The sequence below is a fragment of the Diadema setosum genome, chromosome 12 (genome assembly GCF_964275005.1).
Source record: "Diadema setosum chromosome 12, eeDiaSeto1, whole genome shotgun sequence".
Classification (NCBI taxonomy): domain Eukaryota; kingdom Metazoa; phylum Echinodermata; class Echinoidea; order Diadematoida; family Diadematidae; genus Diadema; species Diadema setosum.
The window spans coordinates 7151733-7169192 of NC_092696.1; the positions used below are offsets into that span (position 1 = coordinate 7151733).

The 17460-nt window shown below is 37.1% G+C and overlaps 1 protein-coding gene across 1 annotated transcript; it reads left to right on the forward strand.

The window, feature by feature from the left end:
- Positions 1-1605: 1605 nt before the first annotated feature.
- LOC140236329 (uncharacterized) lies at positions 1606-16027 on the forward strand. The gene is made up of 5 exons (XM_072316283.1): positions 1606-1759; positions 2153-2437; positions 3169-3432; positions 4184-4332; positions 15974-16027. Exons 1-5 carry the CDS (start codon positions 1606-1608, stop codon positions 16025-16027), a joined length of 906 nt encoding a protein of 301 aa, XP_072172384.1.
- The last annotated feature ends 1433 nt before the right edge of the window (positions 16028-17460 follow it).

A 17460-nucleotide genomic window follows, 5' to 3' on the forward strand; every position in this document is an offset into this window, starting at 1 on the left:
CTCTCTCAGGTCCGACTAAGCAGCTCTACCTGATATTCCAAAGATATGTGGTTGAATCATATGTGCGATCTTGTGTATTTCATTTTCTGAATTTTCGTGTTAGACGCTTCGATGAATGTTCAATAAGTGTTACATGATTGTTCCTTACGAATGACATTGTTGGCCCCATTTTTTTTTTTTTCGTGTACTGGAAACAGAAAACATAATCGATGTCCAGTTCAACCAGGGCGTGGGAGAGAACGATGAGAAAATCTACACAGCGGTGTGCTACATCGACGAGGAGTACCAGCCGACACCAGGTATCCATGCCTTCCTCATCACAGCCGATAACGTCACTCTCTCATCCTCCCGCTCGCCGTCGACTGCCTTCACCCCTCGGGCCGACGGGGGCACCGAAGTCTCCTGTACGGGATTGAACGATTTTGGCTCCACCACTGCAACCGAGACCTTCCGTCCACCAGGTAAACTGTGATAAAGACTTGCAGGCATGTCTAAGGAAAGAATAATTGACATTAAAGTTATATCTCAGTGTTTTATCATCATATTTTTGTTTTAATCCACGAGCTGCAGAATTATATATATATATATATATATATGTATATATGAAGAGTTTGTTTGCAAAAACCGATAAGTCCATATTTGTCAATTGGAGATATTTGCGATTAAAGGCATAATTTACCATTTGCAGATGAAAGCATTAGTGCTATAAAATAGTTCTAAAATGTGAGTTAGGGATAGAAACAACCACTGTCAAAATTTGAATCCGTATAATCGATGTTAAGTGTTGTTAAATACACAAAATGTGAACAATAGTTATAATAAAAATTTTTCCAGACTAAACCGTATACAGTTACGGTTTATTGAGAAAAACCCTGATATCTCCTTATATTTTAGGTTTTATTGCAAATATTTCATATGGTAGGATGTTTTATGATACAACAGACCTACACATATGCATCAAATATGATATCTTGAAAATTTTTGAAATCACTGCTCCCAAAGGTAAACTGGACCTTTAAAGGTCAAGAAAAATAAAGAGAATAATAAGAAAATTCTGGCTTCTTTTGACCAAAACTTCAAAAATATGCCTTTATATGTAGTGACCAATATATCGTTTAAAAGGTATTATTTTGTACTTTTTGACAGAGACCGTACTTCAAAATCTTCAAAAATGGACTTATCGGTTTTTGCAAACAAACTCTTCATATATATATATATATACATTTTTTTTTTTGGGGGGGGAGGACGTTCTACTTTATATTTGTGTGTTTTCAATTTAATTCAATTCAGTTTATTATTATTTCAATCAACAAAAGAATACATGATACAAAGCGGTACATGTGTGTTATTAATGTCAATAGCTTAAGGATTGACAGATGCTTTGCACGTTAATATAAAATCGATGTTAGGTCAACCAACCACAGATCTTCTCTTATATACCAAAAATGCAATGATTATTCCTTTCAAATCCATTTTATTATAGATCTTCCTCAGAAAGACGTAATATCGATCAAGTTTCACAATCATTCAGACCCTGACGTCAATCCTGGTCTTATCATTGAATGTCACGTGACTCCTCACGACCAACCATCTCCACCCATCACAATGTATGAGATAACCGTTGGTGGCGTCATGCTCTCTAGATCGTCTTCATCTCAAACTCGTCTTTCTCCTCTTCCCCACTGGTGTGTGGACGTGTTGTGTAAAGGAAGCAACGGATTCAGAAGTACAACGACAACGTCCATTTACTGTCCAAAACGTAAATCAGTCTCATTAATTTTCAGCTGCTGTCTACTGTATGTTTAAATGAGCATTCACTTGAGATTGTGTGTTTGTGTGCTTGTGTGTATTTGAAGTGTTGTCTAATTGTTCAAGCGAAGCTTTTGTGCAGTAGGGTCGTTTATGCAGAAGAGAGCGTAGAATTGTGTCCATATACAATAGGAGTGATTGCTACAGTATGAATGTTGCATTTGAAAGGCCATTCCTCAGTCTTCTAAGCTTGTAGGAGTTCACCAGGAACGCCATGGAAATCAGTGGTGAGACGATGATATGACTTGTCACGTTCTAGTACAGGTATTGACTAAGGTATTTTGATAATATGATACAAGCATCTCACAAAACCATTTCTTGCCTGATCGCCATACATGGATAGATGCACCTGCAGCCGACGCCCTGTCAATCAGACTTGAGGAACAACAGGACGCCAACCATCCAGAAGGAAACCTTTTGGTTACGTGTCAACTGAAACCGCGTGATCAGTCGTACCCTCCCATCCATACATTCATCATAAAGGTAGACCAGGATATAGTTTCGTCGTCAGACATCCCTTCCTTTATCATAGCACCTCGTCCAGACAAGTGTACTCACGTGACTTGCCTTGGTCAAAATGGAGTTGGCTCTACATCGCTTGAAAAGACATACTGTCCTACAGATGCTGGTAAGCACTAATGCAACTTTGTATTCATTTTCCTGAGATTCTATAGATTAAGGGATAGTGAAGCAATGGAAAATAACAGACAGCAGTCACAACACCGTGAATACTATGAGTAGTTTGCATGGTATGTCCTTGATTCGATGAGTACGCCAATTAATGTGTGACATTGAATGTCCTTAACATTTCAGTGTTAGAGTCCGAGCAGCTGGTTGTTACCTGTAGTTTACCTATAACTTATAACCTATATGACGAACATAAATTGTCTAAATTACGATGCTTTCTTATCTTTGGGTATGGTGCAGAAATTTGATAAGAAAAAAAATTCGCATAATTCAAAGAATGCCTACGGAGTACATTCAAGTTATATAAATGAAACCATACAGGAAGTTGTACATCTGTTTATAAAATATCGCATTCCCCTCTCCCCATTGCCCATACTAACTACTATATGCACACAAAATTATGTACATCATGACGAACGATTAGAAAAGTGATGACAAAATGTCAATCACATGTCTTTCTGACCAATGAAGTATACGCGAACATTGAAGAACATTCGAGAAAGTTCTCTGGACTTTTAAAAGTATCTACGAATACCACTGCTTTCCACATTAAAGAGGCTTTCAAAAAGAATATTATGTGATGCATTTTCCAAATCATTAGGCTAATCAAATCAATTTTTGTGTTCTTGAAGTTAATTCCTATTTTCCTATATTCTTGATTGTATGTTTCAGACAGCCTAATTGAAATTCAAGTCTCTGAGTTCCTGGATGATGATAATGACGTCATGTTTGAAGTGTCATGTCACGTGCCAAGAGAGTACCAACCACACGGAGGATTCCATTCGTACGCCATCACAGTGAATAATGTCACGTGGTCCACTCATGGCTCCACACCGATCACTATCAAACCAGTGCCCAATAGCTGCACCACCATCACCTGTGAGGTCATGAATGCCTATGGCTTGATTGCAGCCTCGAAGACACTTTGTCCTACAGGTAAGAAAACCAGATACGGTGGACTCCCTTTATAACGAAGTTATCGGGACTAGTAGTTTTCTTTTCGTTATATCGAAATTTCGTTATAACCGAAAGAATAAGCAATAAGAAATATAGAGCGGATAATGTTGCTTCACTGAAATGAATGTTCACTTCGTTGTAACCGGAATTTCGTAATACCCATGTTCGTTATAACGGGAGTGCACTCGGGTGTCTGTACCACAAAGCGCCAAGAACGTGCCTCGCGGTACCTATGCATGGAATTTGTAGTGGGGAGTACGTTTTGTGTCATTCTGTCTAACTGCCGCGTTCCCTTATTGCAGCTGTTCTTTCTGTTTTGGAAGAATACATCATTTACCTTTTCTTTTCGATTTGTTTGGTAAGACATGTTTGGCTTTTGGAGAGGGAGGAGGGGGAGTTTGTTTGTTTTTTGTTGCTGCTTTCTCTTTTTTCGTTCAGGTATTTTCCCAGGGTCAGTGAGCACAGAAATCCCCTAGTGGTCACGTCACAGAAACATAGCTGGTGCTGACGCTTCCCTTTTTTTTTTTTTTTTTTTTTTTTTGTTAATACAAACCATTCATAGGTCGACATGTGGCAAAAGAGAAATGCAGATGAGATGTAAGGTGCCATTGGTACCATCAAGATTTCAAACTACTCTTGGAAATGTTGACTTGCCCTGCCAATTAAGTTGAAAGTAGAGAATGTTAACCCTTCAGATATTTTGACATCAGCCTGTATCGTCTCTCGTCAGATAACTCATGTCCAGAGATGCAAACTGTAGAAGGAGTTTTGCATCACGAATCCACCACTGCAGCGTTGTTGACGATCACCTTCATCTTATCAGTGGCGGTTTGTGTTGCTGCCGCTATTAGAAGAAAACAACTTTCCTCTCCCATGGGGGTAAAGTTTTACATTAATTTTATTCACTGACTTTAAGCACAATTATTGCCATTCATTTCTGTTCAGAACGCATGAAACGCCATTGTTGTTATGAGTCGATACTGATACTTTTCTAATGTTTGAAGTATATCTGTTTTCATTTCGTTTAGCCTGATCTAGAAATCCCGGGCTCTTCTTTTAGCGACAGCTGTGCTGCATTTCTTCTTGCGAATGGAAGAAACCGGAATTAAAATATTTAATTTTTCTCTTTCCTCTACAGCTAATCACAGACTACTAGCCATCATAATGTAAGGTAAGCATAGCTAGTGATATTTCACCTTTTTCATTAAAAAAAAAAAAACGTTCCGTACAAAAGTGCAATTAATGGCAGTAGCAGGGTGACCTTAATCTTTACCCCCCCCCCCCCAACTTTCAATGTCTTTCTGTCCTATTTCTCACCCAGGTGGCAAGTACGTGAAGATGTGGCCCTTTTTCCAAGCCTCGTGTCCTAGTTTTATATTTCACACCACTTGACTTATGTGAGACTAGTTTTATTGTCACAGTGGAGAATAGCGATGCAAAAATCTCTCACGCTGTCAACCCTTGCCTCTATACCTCTTCGTCTCGAATAAGACGTGCAATGTGGAATATAAGCCAAAGCCATAGGACCGATAGTCAAAGGCCTGTGAAGATGGTACAGAGCGAGCGTGAACACTACCCCCCACAAAAGGACCCTGGAAGATCCTGATCTTGCACAACGATATCATGTACTACAAGGCTCGTAGATTTATTATGTAGTGTCTGGGTAGCAATTATGATAACGCATCGCCACGCAGACTGTATAGACCGGAGAGCCAACATCTACCACGTGAAACTATAATTATACTCGAGAGACTTAAAGGGACATTCCAGACGATTTTCATAATTTCACATCATGTAGTACATAAATCAACAACTCCATGTATAGATTTGTGGAATTTATTGTGGTTCTTGAGCAGAGAAACAATACTTTGAAAAACCTTAAACAAATTACATTGAACAAGGATGATGACATAGGAAGTTCACATATTTCAGAAATGTAGCAGTGTAATTCCATTACAATACCGCTTACTTGCGAGTTCACCTGTGTATAATCTATGCATGCCTTCTTCTTTTGTTCTGCTTCCTTGAGCCCCAACTCATGCATTCTTATGGTGACTCTGCCATGTCATCATCCTTGTTTATTGCAATTTGTTCTAGATTTAGAAAATATTCTTATTCTTCATCCCAATTATCACAAATTCTGAAGCTCTGTCCTCAGTATAACTAATTTATAATTGTTCAAATGTAAAAATCTGAAAATCATCCGGAGGTCTCCTTTAACTACTCCGTCACAGTTTAGAAGCATTGTGACAATTACAGCGAATAGGTTTAAAGACTTGTGAACACATGTGTGTAAAGTACTTTAGCATTGGTTGGCAATGCACTAGCGCCACCTTCAACATCTGGAGGTGCAAAAATGACTTACGTTCACTACGTAATATGTCGAATGCTGGCGAGTCACTTTGCACTGGAATTTTCCCTCTTAACATTATAATTATGATATGTACATCTATTAGAATTATAACTTCATGGTAATTTGTCGGAAGTGATGATTGGTTTTGCGTTGTTTACACAGAGCATTTTTATAAATCGAACACATTTAGACAGACATGACAAATGAGACAAGCACTTCATCCACGTCAGACCAGCGATGTTGATATGCATATCAGTTTGTTTAAGTCAGACAGAGGAAGCATGTAAACAACAGCAGAATACTAGCTGAACAAACATTTGTTGTCTCATGAATTGACTTGTTTCTTAAATGAGAATTAATTTGTGAATTAGTAAAATTACAGCAGTAAACACGTGAAGTAGGCCAATATTATGGATTATTTGTCATATCAAGCTTACATTTCGCAATCAAAGTTAGAGTTTTAAGTTGACTTTGTTGTATACACATACGGCAGATATGACAACATAAAAAGCTTAGAAGCCATAGAATTTCAGGGATGTTTTGTAAAAACAAATTTAGTTCTTATGTTATCATCTGTTTGCACTTTAAAAGCTTGTTCTTTTCAAAAATAAAAAGAAATCGTTGATGCATTCTAATCTCTGTCGTTACCTTCTTTATTAAAATAAAAAGAATAAAACAGCATATTTTCATCTTTGTTTTTTTCACTGATTCTGTGTGGTAGTATGAGTAATTTTCTTATCCTTCACTGAAGTACATGACAGACTTATTTCTTCCCTTGTTAATAACCCTCCATCAAAACGTCCCCTTCTTGTGTAGCGCTTTATTGAATTATACTTAAAATACAAAATGAATGTATGGTCTATACATTATAATATTATGTGACCGTGCACCACAAAACAAACAAAAAGTCGCATCCCTTGATTTCACGAGAGGACTCGAAACAGATGAAATGGGTCAATTATGTCAATTTTGAGTTTTCCATATTTTTCAAAGAGCTATCTTTCTTCTACATTATTCATAGTTTGGGATCATAACACGAATGGGAAAGAGTGTTTTCAGCCATTTCTTGAAATCCTTCGTACACTCTTCATTTTCAAGTCTAATGATTTTTGAAGGGATAATGCCACTGCTTTGTAAGATGGCATTAATCATGGACAGAAAGGTTTGATAGAACATGTTCAATTTCAGCGTAATCTGATAACCCCTTCATTGTTGCTCCGGTGGTTGACATCCTGTGTTTTGTCCCTTTCATCTCACAGCTAGCGCGGCTTGGTTAAAGGGGCATTCCAGACGATTTTCATAATTTCACATCATGTAGTACATAAATCGAAAATTGCATGTATAGATTTTTAGAATTTATTGTGGTTCGTGAGCAGAGAAACAATACTTTGAAAAACCTTAAACAAATTACACTGAACAAGGATGATGACATAGAAGATTCACATATTTCAGAAATGTAGCAGTGTAATTCAATTACAATACCATTTGCTTGAGAGTTCACCTGTGTATAATTTATGCATGCCTTCTTCTTTTGTTCTGCTCCTTGAGCCCCAATTCATGCATTCATAATGGTGACTCTGCCATGTCATTATCCTTGTTCATTGGAATTTGTTCAAAATTTTGAAAATATTCTTATTCTTCATCCCAAGTATCATAAATTCTGAAACTCTGTCCTCAGTATTACTAATTTATAGCTGTTCAAATTCAAAAATCTGAGAATCATCCGGAGGTCTCCTTTATAGATTAAGCGCTTGAATAGACCCTGTACTTCAGAGCCTCTTTTCTCAGTTCACACTTTTCCAGAGTATGTGCTTTCTTTCCAGTATCTAAATAGGTTAGGGGAGTCCATAAGTTAAGTTATACATCATTTCAAAGCCTAGAGTCTGCTCTTTCAGAATCTGCCCTTAAATAAAAATCCATATCTGGCGACTTTTTGTTGGTTTTGTGGTGCAGGGTCACACACACACACGCACACACACACACACACACACACACACACACACACACACATATATATATATATATATATATATATATATATATAATATATTCTATACATATGCTTATAATGTAAGACAACACAAGACCAGCGATAATGATAGTAAAGATAAAGTATTATGCATAGTCTGTATTGTGAGCGATGAATTATTTAAACCCAAGAAGAATGAGGTATCAATGTTTTATTTGGTAAAGAATGTAATGTTAAAAATAGTCAAGGTGGTAACAGATATAATATATTTAAGTCGATTAAGTATTTATTTGTGGGACATCTACAATTATATATATATATATGGAGGGTTTGTTTGCAAAAACCGATAAGTCCATTTTTGAAGATTTTGAAATACGATCTCTGGCACAAAGTACCAAATAATACCTTTTAAATGATATATTGGTCACTACATAAAGGTATATTTTTTAAGTTATGGTCAAAAGAAGCAAACAAATTCTTATTATTTTCTTTATTTTTCTTGGCCTTTAATCGCAAATATCTCCATTTGGCAAATATTATGGACTTATCGGTTTTTGCAAACAAACTATTATATAATATATACATATATATATATATATATATATATATATATATATATATATATATAGATATGTGACCCTGCATCACAAAACAAACAAAAATTCGCCAGACAGGAAATTTTAGTTAAGAGCATATTCTGAAAGAGCAGACTTTAAGCTTTAAAATGATGTCTAACTCAAATCAAATGGACTCTCCTAACCTATCTAAATATTGAAAAGAAAGCACACACTCAGGAAAAGCATGAACTGAGAAAAGAGGCTCCGAAGTACAGCGTCTATTCAAGCGCTTAATCTTTACCAAGCCGTGTTGGCTGTGCAATGAATGAGACAAAAACAGGATCTGAATCACGTGAGTAACAACAATAAAGGGATTATCAGATTTAGCTGAAATTCAGCCTGCCTTATCGACACATTCTGTCCATAATCAATTCTAACTTTCAAAACAGTAGCATCATCCTGTCAAAAGTTATAAGAGTTGAAAGTGAAGTGTACAAGGTTTTTAAGAGAGATAAAGGGGACTCTAAAGACACACCATATTACACTATTCTACCAACAACAAAAAATGTTCGAGATAAACTGCTTAAAAACACACTTTCCTGCCCATTTTATAATCCCAATTTTTTTCATAATGTAGAAGAAGACTTGCTCTTTCAGAAAATATGAAAGTGTCTAGATCGGCTAGGTTAACCCATTTCACCTGTTTTCAGTCTTCACACAAAATCAATGTGTGCGAATTTTTGTTCGTTTTGTGATGCACGGTCACATATATACTGTATTATATATATAATGCCATTACGACAAGTGGAGACAGTGTGGATATGAGATATGAGTTCGGTAGACTTTTGACATCATTCATATCTATGATGTAAGAGAGAGAGAGAGCTTGTTTGAGTTTGAGATTTGAACATAATATATTGACATTTTAGACGCACTTTCAATAACTCCAGTGTCTGCACTTTTAACACTGAACATTAAGAACAGTATTTACATGTAGTTACCGGTCGTATCAGTTGACTTCAATTGATAGCCGTGTACATTCCATTATAAACACGAGATTCTGCATATAAGGATCCTCGTACACTTTCATAATGTTCTTGCAGTACATTTATCTTTCACACAATTCAAAGTAAACCTTCGAACATTTACTCAAAAGTGTCATCTACACTGTATAGAAGAAAATCATTCTTGTAAAGCCCCGGTCACACAGCACTCCACGTCTAAATCACGTACAAAAAGTTATGAAAATGTGGTGGACGTGGTCGTATTAAAGTGGTAATTTTTTGGTCAATTTTGGTTTGGCCGTGCTTTGTACGGGGTATGGCCGTTGGCGGCTGTTCCACTGCTGAAGCACTGCCTAAGCACGGCTAACCACGTCCAGCCACGTGTATGTACGCAGAAAAATCCATTGTCAGTGACAAGCCGCTAAACACACACTGTTTCCCGTGATACCAACGCGTAACACGCGTCAGATGACCGTGCTCTGCCCGTGACAGACCGCTAAACTTTCGCGTCTTACCGCGTCTCCCCAAGTTTTAATCACTGCCGGAACACGGATTATCACGTGTGTTTCACGTGTGTTGCACGTCTTTACCACGTGCGCCGCCCGTGGTTGTCCGCGGAATAAAATTTTGAGCAGTTCAAAACTTTTTACCGCGTTCGACGCCGTTCCGATTTTTCCCCGCGTCCTGCCACGTCTATAACTCGACCGTAGCTCGTCTTAAACTCGACATCAACGCGAACAACATCGTCTGCTTCACGGGAGACCATTTTTTGACGTGTTTTGGCCGTGATTAAGCCGTAAAGCGCTGTGTGACCGGGCTTTAAAGAGTTGGCCAAAATAGAATTAGTACGGTGATATACAATGTGGTTTTTTTTTAACTCTTTGAAATTAAAGAACAATCAAACTCTTTTTAGATGCCTTACCTGTAAATGAATCATACCTAGACGCCCGGGTTGTATATAGAAATCGTGCTATCGACACAATGAGTGCTTCTGAATTAAATTATTCGATGGGTTCGAATTATGTCTTTCATTCTTTTTCCATTATTCATAAGTCATATGTGTAGGCCTACAATATATAGTACAGTCAACTACGTAATTCTGACACATATTTTCTCTTTCTTTCTTTTTTCGTTGTAGCCTGAATTGGTTCAGTAATATTCATATTTTATTGAAGAATTACCAACTTTTGTGATAATGATAATGATAATGAATAACATTTACATAGCGCTTAATACTGATGTTTCTAAGCGCGTCAAATCGGGGAAAAAATCGGGGAAAAAACAAACAAGTTTACTATCCATGTGACGAACATTAATATCCTCATTTGTAAACGTCATGAAATGGGCATGTTTCTATAATACCTTGCTCGCATAGTACCACACCAGAAATGTTAATCGTTTATGTAAGTTTCCTCTCATTCACTTTTAAAGACAGGAGTTACAAATACAATCTTATCTCCTTTGGAATTCTCACATTTTCTCAAGTATTCTTCACTTCTTGACATATTACTTAAACTCATATCATATCAAGTCTTCAAACATATCCCGCATTTGCAAGGTATGTGACGTGATAAGAATCCATTCGAAACAAAAAACATGACATTATTTTGTTCCTGATGTTGTTGACAAGGCAATTTTGTGTCAAAGCTCGCATATGGCCCAGCTTTTGTAAGTGACACGCCGGTTCTTATGTACTCAAATCTACGGAATTTTCTCCAAAGAGACAGGGTAATCTAATATCCACCAAAAGTCCTCTTTCAAAACGACGTAGATTCTAATTTGATAGGATGTAAATTGCAATAAATTTCAAGTGCACATGACGCTTGGCAGCAGGCGGAGTGATATTTGTGTCCAGAGTCTGTGCGCAGTCCCATGCTTCCTCGTCTGCGATGAGCCCAGTCTCGATGTTTCAAATGTATCACAGATTTACAGGAAGTCGGCTGCGACTGCATGCGTTCTGACTGTTGGCATCTCCTTGTGGAAAGACTTTGAAAACGTACGAACTTGATACACATTGCCTGCAACTACTCACTCCCTTGATTTGAAGTGATAGCAATGCAGATTCTTTATCAGTTGTTCTTTAGTGAAGATTTTATTTCCATATTTTCATACTCCTTTCTCTCTCTCTCTCTCTCTCTATATATATATATATATATGTATATATATATATATATATATATATATATATACATGTATTTTTATATAAATGTATATATCTATTATATAAATATATACATGTGTGTGTGTGTGTGTGTGTCTGTTAATTGTAAATGTATTCACTTATCATCAGGTGTGCTTTTAATATTCTTGCAGAGTATTTTGGACACTTGCAGGGTCGACATGGCGCATCAAACCATGGCCACGTGTTGGATCTTGCTCTTCTCGGTGCATTCCTGTGGTAAGATATCCTTCCTCTCATATTCTTAAATGATAAAGTGCGTTTATGGCGTTTCGTATAGTGTATTTGAACGTTCTATCAGCATTGACCAGTCTGTGTTCATAGTAAGGAGACACAATAATAAACGACACAATAAAACAAAACTTAAGTTCTAATAAATCACTTAGTTATGATTATTTCTAAACCTGATGTTTTTGACAATAATCTCGTCTCTCTTCTACATATCATTTCTACTCATGATTAGGTTGGTATTGATCGTATAGTGAACAAACTTAACTTACAATCATTTGCACGTTTTCTTATATCACTCCGTTTTGATTTTACTCTACAGTTGCTGTGACTTTTACCGTACCAAGTACGGTGACGGCTAACCGCCAAGTCATTGCGCGGTGTATACGGAGAGTGGCGTGCTCGAGTCACAGACAGCGAGCTGGTTCTTGGACGGCGTCCAGATCACTGAGGGCGTGGTCACAAATAGCAATCAGGCTCGACAAGACAAAAGATGGGGTTACCAGGGAAACATCCACTCGACTAGACCTGCAGACATATACACTTCTACCGCTAGATTTTACGTGTGATAGGAAAGACGACATAAACAGAAACACGAAGGCAGACACCACTCCATTGCCTCAACGATGTGTTGGAAAGGGTTAGATATGTACGCTCTACTTTTAGAAGAGGTAGACTCATTATTTGTGCAAAAACGAGTTTTGATGTTTCACATTCTGGCTGGATTTTTCTGCCATGCCACTCCAAACGGAAATGACGATACTTTGATAAACAATCATCGCAACAGGAATCGTTTCACCAGCATTCATGTCAGATCTATTTCCCTGTTGATCATGATCATAAAAACTCTAGGATGAAGCCAGTTTGAAACCTTTATTGTTCAGTTTCCTTTCCGACACCGACGGAAGTAACCTTTATTACTACATAATAACAAGACGTGTAAAACATTTATTTCGCTAGAAAGATGAAAACACATGAATGTGTTACAGTAGACAAAGAAAAAACACGTTTTCAAAAATGTCAACAATAAAGGAATTTACTATTTCTCCAGTTAAAAAATTGAAAAAGCTCACTATCACCGTTTTATTGAAAAGTGGTATGTTATGGGCGTAAAAGAAGATAACAATACACGCAACGTGGACCACTCTAGGACTGATGCGATTAGCCATCCCTTGAAATTTACAGATATCCTTAAAAACCAATGTTAATCTAGCTTGTCGTATTGTAGGGAGAATAGGTGACATGATCCGAGATAAAAATCTATCGTAACTTCAGTAAATGGACCTGTACGAATAGATATCTTACAATCAGAAGCTACGGAATTTTCTCCCATTTGGCTGCTTGTTTATCATTGGATTACGTGTCCGCTCTAAATATCTTACATCTAAAATGGTAGAGTCTTTGATAATCGGCCATTTGTACCTTGCTGCTCGGGTATTTGTTTATGATGCTTACGGTATGGCAAGGAAGGGTTAGAGGCCTACTGTAGACTTGGAATGGGGAATAAGTTTGGAGTTAATTTTGAGGTGTTGCATTCAAAGTAAAACCAACAGATTTGATACCAAAATTATCAAGACATGCATGTTTAACATACGCATTTGAATGGGTGAGTGCTAAGGTTTTTCACAGATATAACAAACATTGTTTTTGTGATTTACTCTAGATGAACTTGTTACACTTACCTCATCAAGCAGTGATTGTTTATTTATTTAACCTTGTAGGGCGTAAGATTAGACTAAACAAGATGCCAGGAGACATAACCATCACTCTAAATACATCGCTCCTGCGGTAGGAACATTCAGTTCTTCATCGGCGTCTCTGGCAGCTGCTTTTATTCTAAACCCTTTTACTGCACGGATCGCTGCTATCACTACAAGACGTATTACAACATCGAAAGTGTGTTGACCTTCACTCCTTCCTCCTCTCATCATGGAAAGACGCTACAGTGCATCATTTCCGGTTCTCAACAATCAGCCACGCTGAACGTTAGACGTATGTATCGAATGACACTAAGACGTATTATTTTAAGATGGATTTGGAGGGGCATGTGAAGCTTTACCAGTGACAAAAGGATTAGAAGATTAAGTCACAATTCATTCTTTTTTTTTAACCTAAACATTTTTTTTTTGGTTTTTTTTTTAAGCATAGCTTCATCAAATCACAAGCAAAAAAGACATGGAAGTAAACTGTCCTCGGTAGTAACGTTGATTGACTTAGTTTACTAATCTTGAGTATAAAATAATTGATCGAGTAGTACTTATAGTATGACTTTTTTTATAGAAAATCATATACTCGTGGTGTGTTTCTATTAAAGTTACAGAGTTATGATTTCTTTCAATAGATTTGGGTGAAAATTAGATTCTAATGAGTACTCACTAGACCATACACTCCGCTAGGGCTATACAAAGTTCTGTGGAATAAACGCAACCCATCAGTAAAGGCAAGATGTAATGGTTATATGAATAATCAATGCATTTTCTACAGATTTAAAGCAACTTTTTTTTTTTTGTAACATGGCTCACATGAAATCTTGGTTCTGTTGACAAACTTCCAGAAACTATACAAACTATAACATATAATTGATTTAAGTTATTTTTTTTTGAGGGGGGGGGGGTTATTTTGTAAATGAAATCATAAGTTGTCGAAGAACATCAATAACTGCTCTCTGGCTAGACAATCCTTATTGATTATTAAAGGGTGTGTAATTACAAAAGATTGAACTTATTTGTCCATTCATATCTGTATTAGTTTACTACTCAGATAATCTACATATTTTATACATTCTGTCACGTGTCATATTTGAAGCTATTTGGTTGTTTTTTTTGTTTTTTTATATGTTCATAAATAGTCAGGTCTTTGAGCAGCTTGTTAAATCTGGAACACGGTTAGGATTTTAGTGACTACACAGTCATCAGTCATTGCTGTCAAGTTTTATCAATTCTTTGATATAGACAGTTGGTTCCTTGTATACAATAAAAAGGATAAAATTGTCTTTATAATAACGAAAAAACAACCCCAGTGTATAAATGCAAGGTACATTGGGATTCTTTCGTTGTTGTATCTTAATCCTCTGGTTTTGGTTCACTGGTCTGTCAGCTTTGTAAAGGCTGAGCGTCTTTTCATTGATGTAAACATTGAATTAATTATCGCATTGTAAATTCACAGGCTCCTGACTTAGGATGGGAGCTTTCAGGAAATTTCAAAAAATGAAGTGTGGCATGCTGATATTTTACACATCAGCATGATCCCGAAATATTCTTTCTTGTCTCCGTAAGTGATTTTATGCATATTGGCAAAACAAAACAGAGAACCATAGGTCATACTACCGTAACTCTAATCACGATAATTACTATTAGATTAAGTTTTACAATGGCTTTTGGATTTTTTAAAGTAAACAATGTTAAGAAAGTAATTTAGTGCTTGCATCAAAACAAGCAACCGCGACATTCAGTCTCTTCCGAAAGACTCAGCTATGAGGGTATTATTGCCTTCTAGACTAAAGGGCACAAATGCTATTGTCTGAGTACTCGAACCAGAGATCTCAAGATTGTGAATCCGAATGTCTTACCACTAAGCCACATCTTTGATATTTCTTCCCTGCATTTCAACAATTGGCTTGATAAATTAATGGCAGTCCAATTATTTCCAATACGCAGATGGTCCGGCCGATGACGTGTTAACTATAAAGACACGTGATCAGGGGTCTTCCTTGGAGATTGAATGTCACGTGATCCCTCAGAACCAGCCACATCCAGCTATCAATTCATACGTCATCAAAGCTGATGGCGTCACACTCTCCCAGTCATCTTCTCCTACTGCTCGCCTTTCTCCACGGCCTCGTTGGTGCATCGAACTATTTTGTGTAGGATCTAACGACCTTGGAGTGACATCGAGTGTTGCAATCTATTGCCCACGAGGTATGATATGCACACACGATGACAGATGACGAGAACACACCAATCAGCAGATCTGCTTTACAGCATGAATGCAACTATTATGATAGTTTATAAACATAAGCGTTTTCATAAGAACACCTGAGTTTTCAATATATATATATATATATATATATATATATATATAAAGAAATATACCATTCATTAGAAATGAAATTTCTTGAAAACATCCATTTTCATAATGAGTGCTCTGTACAGAAAAACGCCTTTCTCCTTTCAATATGATTGTGTTTCGATGTTCTATGTTTTTGTTTTTGTTTTTTGTTTTTTTTCACAGTGCCCCCAGCCAATGGCACTATGCAGGTTGAATTCCAAGAGTCGGAACCTCTGAGGGAGGTCGGAGGTCATACTAACTTGACTATATCATGTGATATTGCGTCCCATAATCAACCATTCCCGCCTATCAAACACTTCGTCATCAAGAGAGATAGTCAAATATTGTCGAACTCTAACCCAGTCACCTTATCTCCTCGACCAGACAAGTGTACTACTGTCACGTGCATTGGCCGAAATGGCAACGGAGCGGCATCATCTGTTAAAACGTACTGTCCCAAAAGTAAGAATTCATCTGTCATCACTTTCAAGCCTTCTAATGTCATTGAAATATCAGGCATTACAGCGGCATAGTATTACGCGTTAATATAGTTATTTGGAGATGATATACATGTATAACATACATATATAGGGCAAATCTACAAACATGAAGCCGTGCAATTTCATCCCGCAGTTTGCCTTAAAGTTAGGGGATACCTTTTACAGACCTCCCAAAATGCAGCAAAACATTAAATATGAACCTCAGGGGACTTGTTTAGGCCACTGCTGAGAAATTTGGAAGTCAACAGTTATCTACAATTTGAATAATGCACAAAACTCAACTGTTCAGTAGTTCTGTGTGTCAGCCACACTTAAGCCTTTTTGTTGCAGTCTTCTGTATCTTTTATCTATGAACACAAATCTAAAAGTATAAGAGCTGATGTAATAACATATAGAGTGTGTGGCAAGAATGTATATAGAAATGTTTGTAAGTTTTGATGAACTTTCTTCACAAAATATACATGATGGACACACATGCAGTGCATGGGTCTGCAAGTGTAGCCTAGTAATGTACTGGAATTTACGGTGAGCCCCGAAAAAAATTCAATTCAAAATCTAACGGTTAATAAAAATGTACTAAATGTTACCTTCCACTTTCAATACTTTATGGGAGTTTTTAAAATGATACTCTCTTCAACATACCACTGTATTTATACAACTCTTCATTTGAGGCATGTAAATGGGATTCCCTACCTTTAAGTAAGCCATCACATGTGTAAAACAGTGAATATGAATGGAATTGAACATTTTTTTTTTTGAGTTCCTGCAATTCAGTAGGGAATTTAGATTGGAATGCAAATTTGAAATAAACGAATAAGAAATTAAAAACAAATGCTATTCTTTGTTTAAATTACACAAAATGCAATACCTATCCCGGGTAGCTATCCCACAGTTGTTGCTTATTTCCGCCTTTCTAGTTTCCACCATTTTTAATCTTTAATTTTCAAATCTGAATTAGTTTTATCAATGACAACCTTCTTTACGTATTCCCCGTAGTTCACACTGTATGGGAGGCGTGGCATCGTGGATAAGACTCCGGACTCCAAATCAAAGGACCCGAGTTCGAATTCCGCCCAATGCATACGTCTTTGGACAACATGTTTTTACCCACCAGTGGCGGATCTAGGGGGAACGCACCGGGCGCCCCCCCCCCCCCCTTTATCATTTTGT

Coding starts and splice junctions, on each gene's coding strand:
- LOC140236329 (XM_072316283.1), top strand. CDS start 1,606: ATGTATGAGATAACCGTTGGTGGCGTCATGCTCTCTAGATCGTCTTCA. Junction 1,760..2,152: donor GTCCATTTACTGTCCAAAAC/GTAAATCAGTCT, acceptor ATACATGGATAG/ATGCACCTGCAGCCGACGCC. Junction 3,433..4,183: donor GAAGACACTTTGTCCTACAG/GTAAGAAAACCA, acceptor GTCTCTCGTCAG/ATAACTCATGTCCAGAGATG.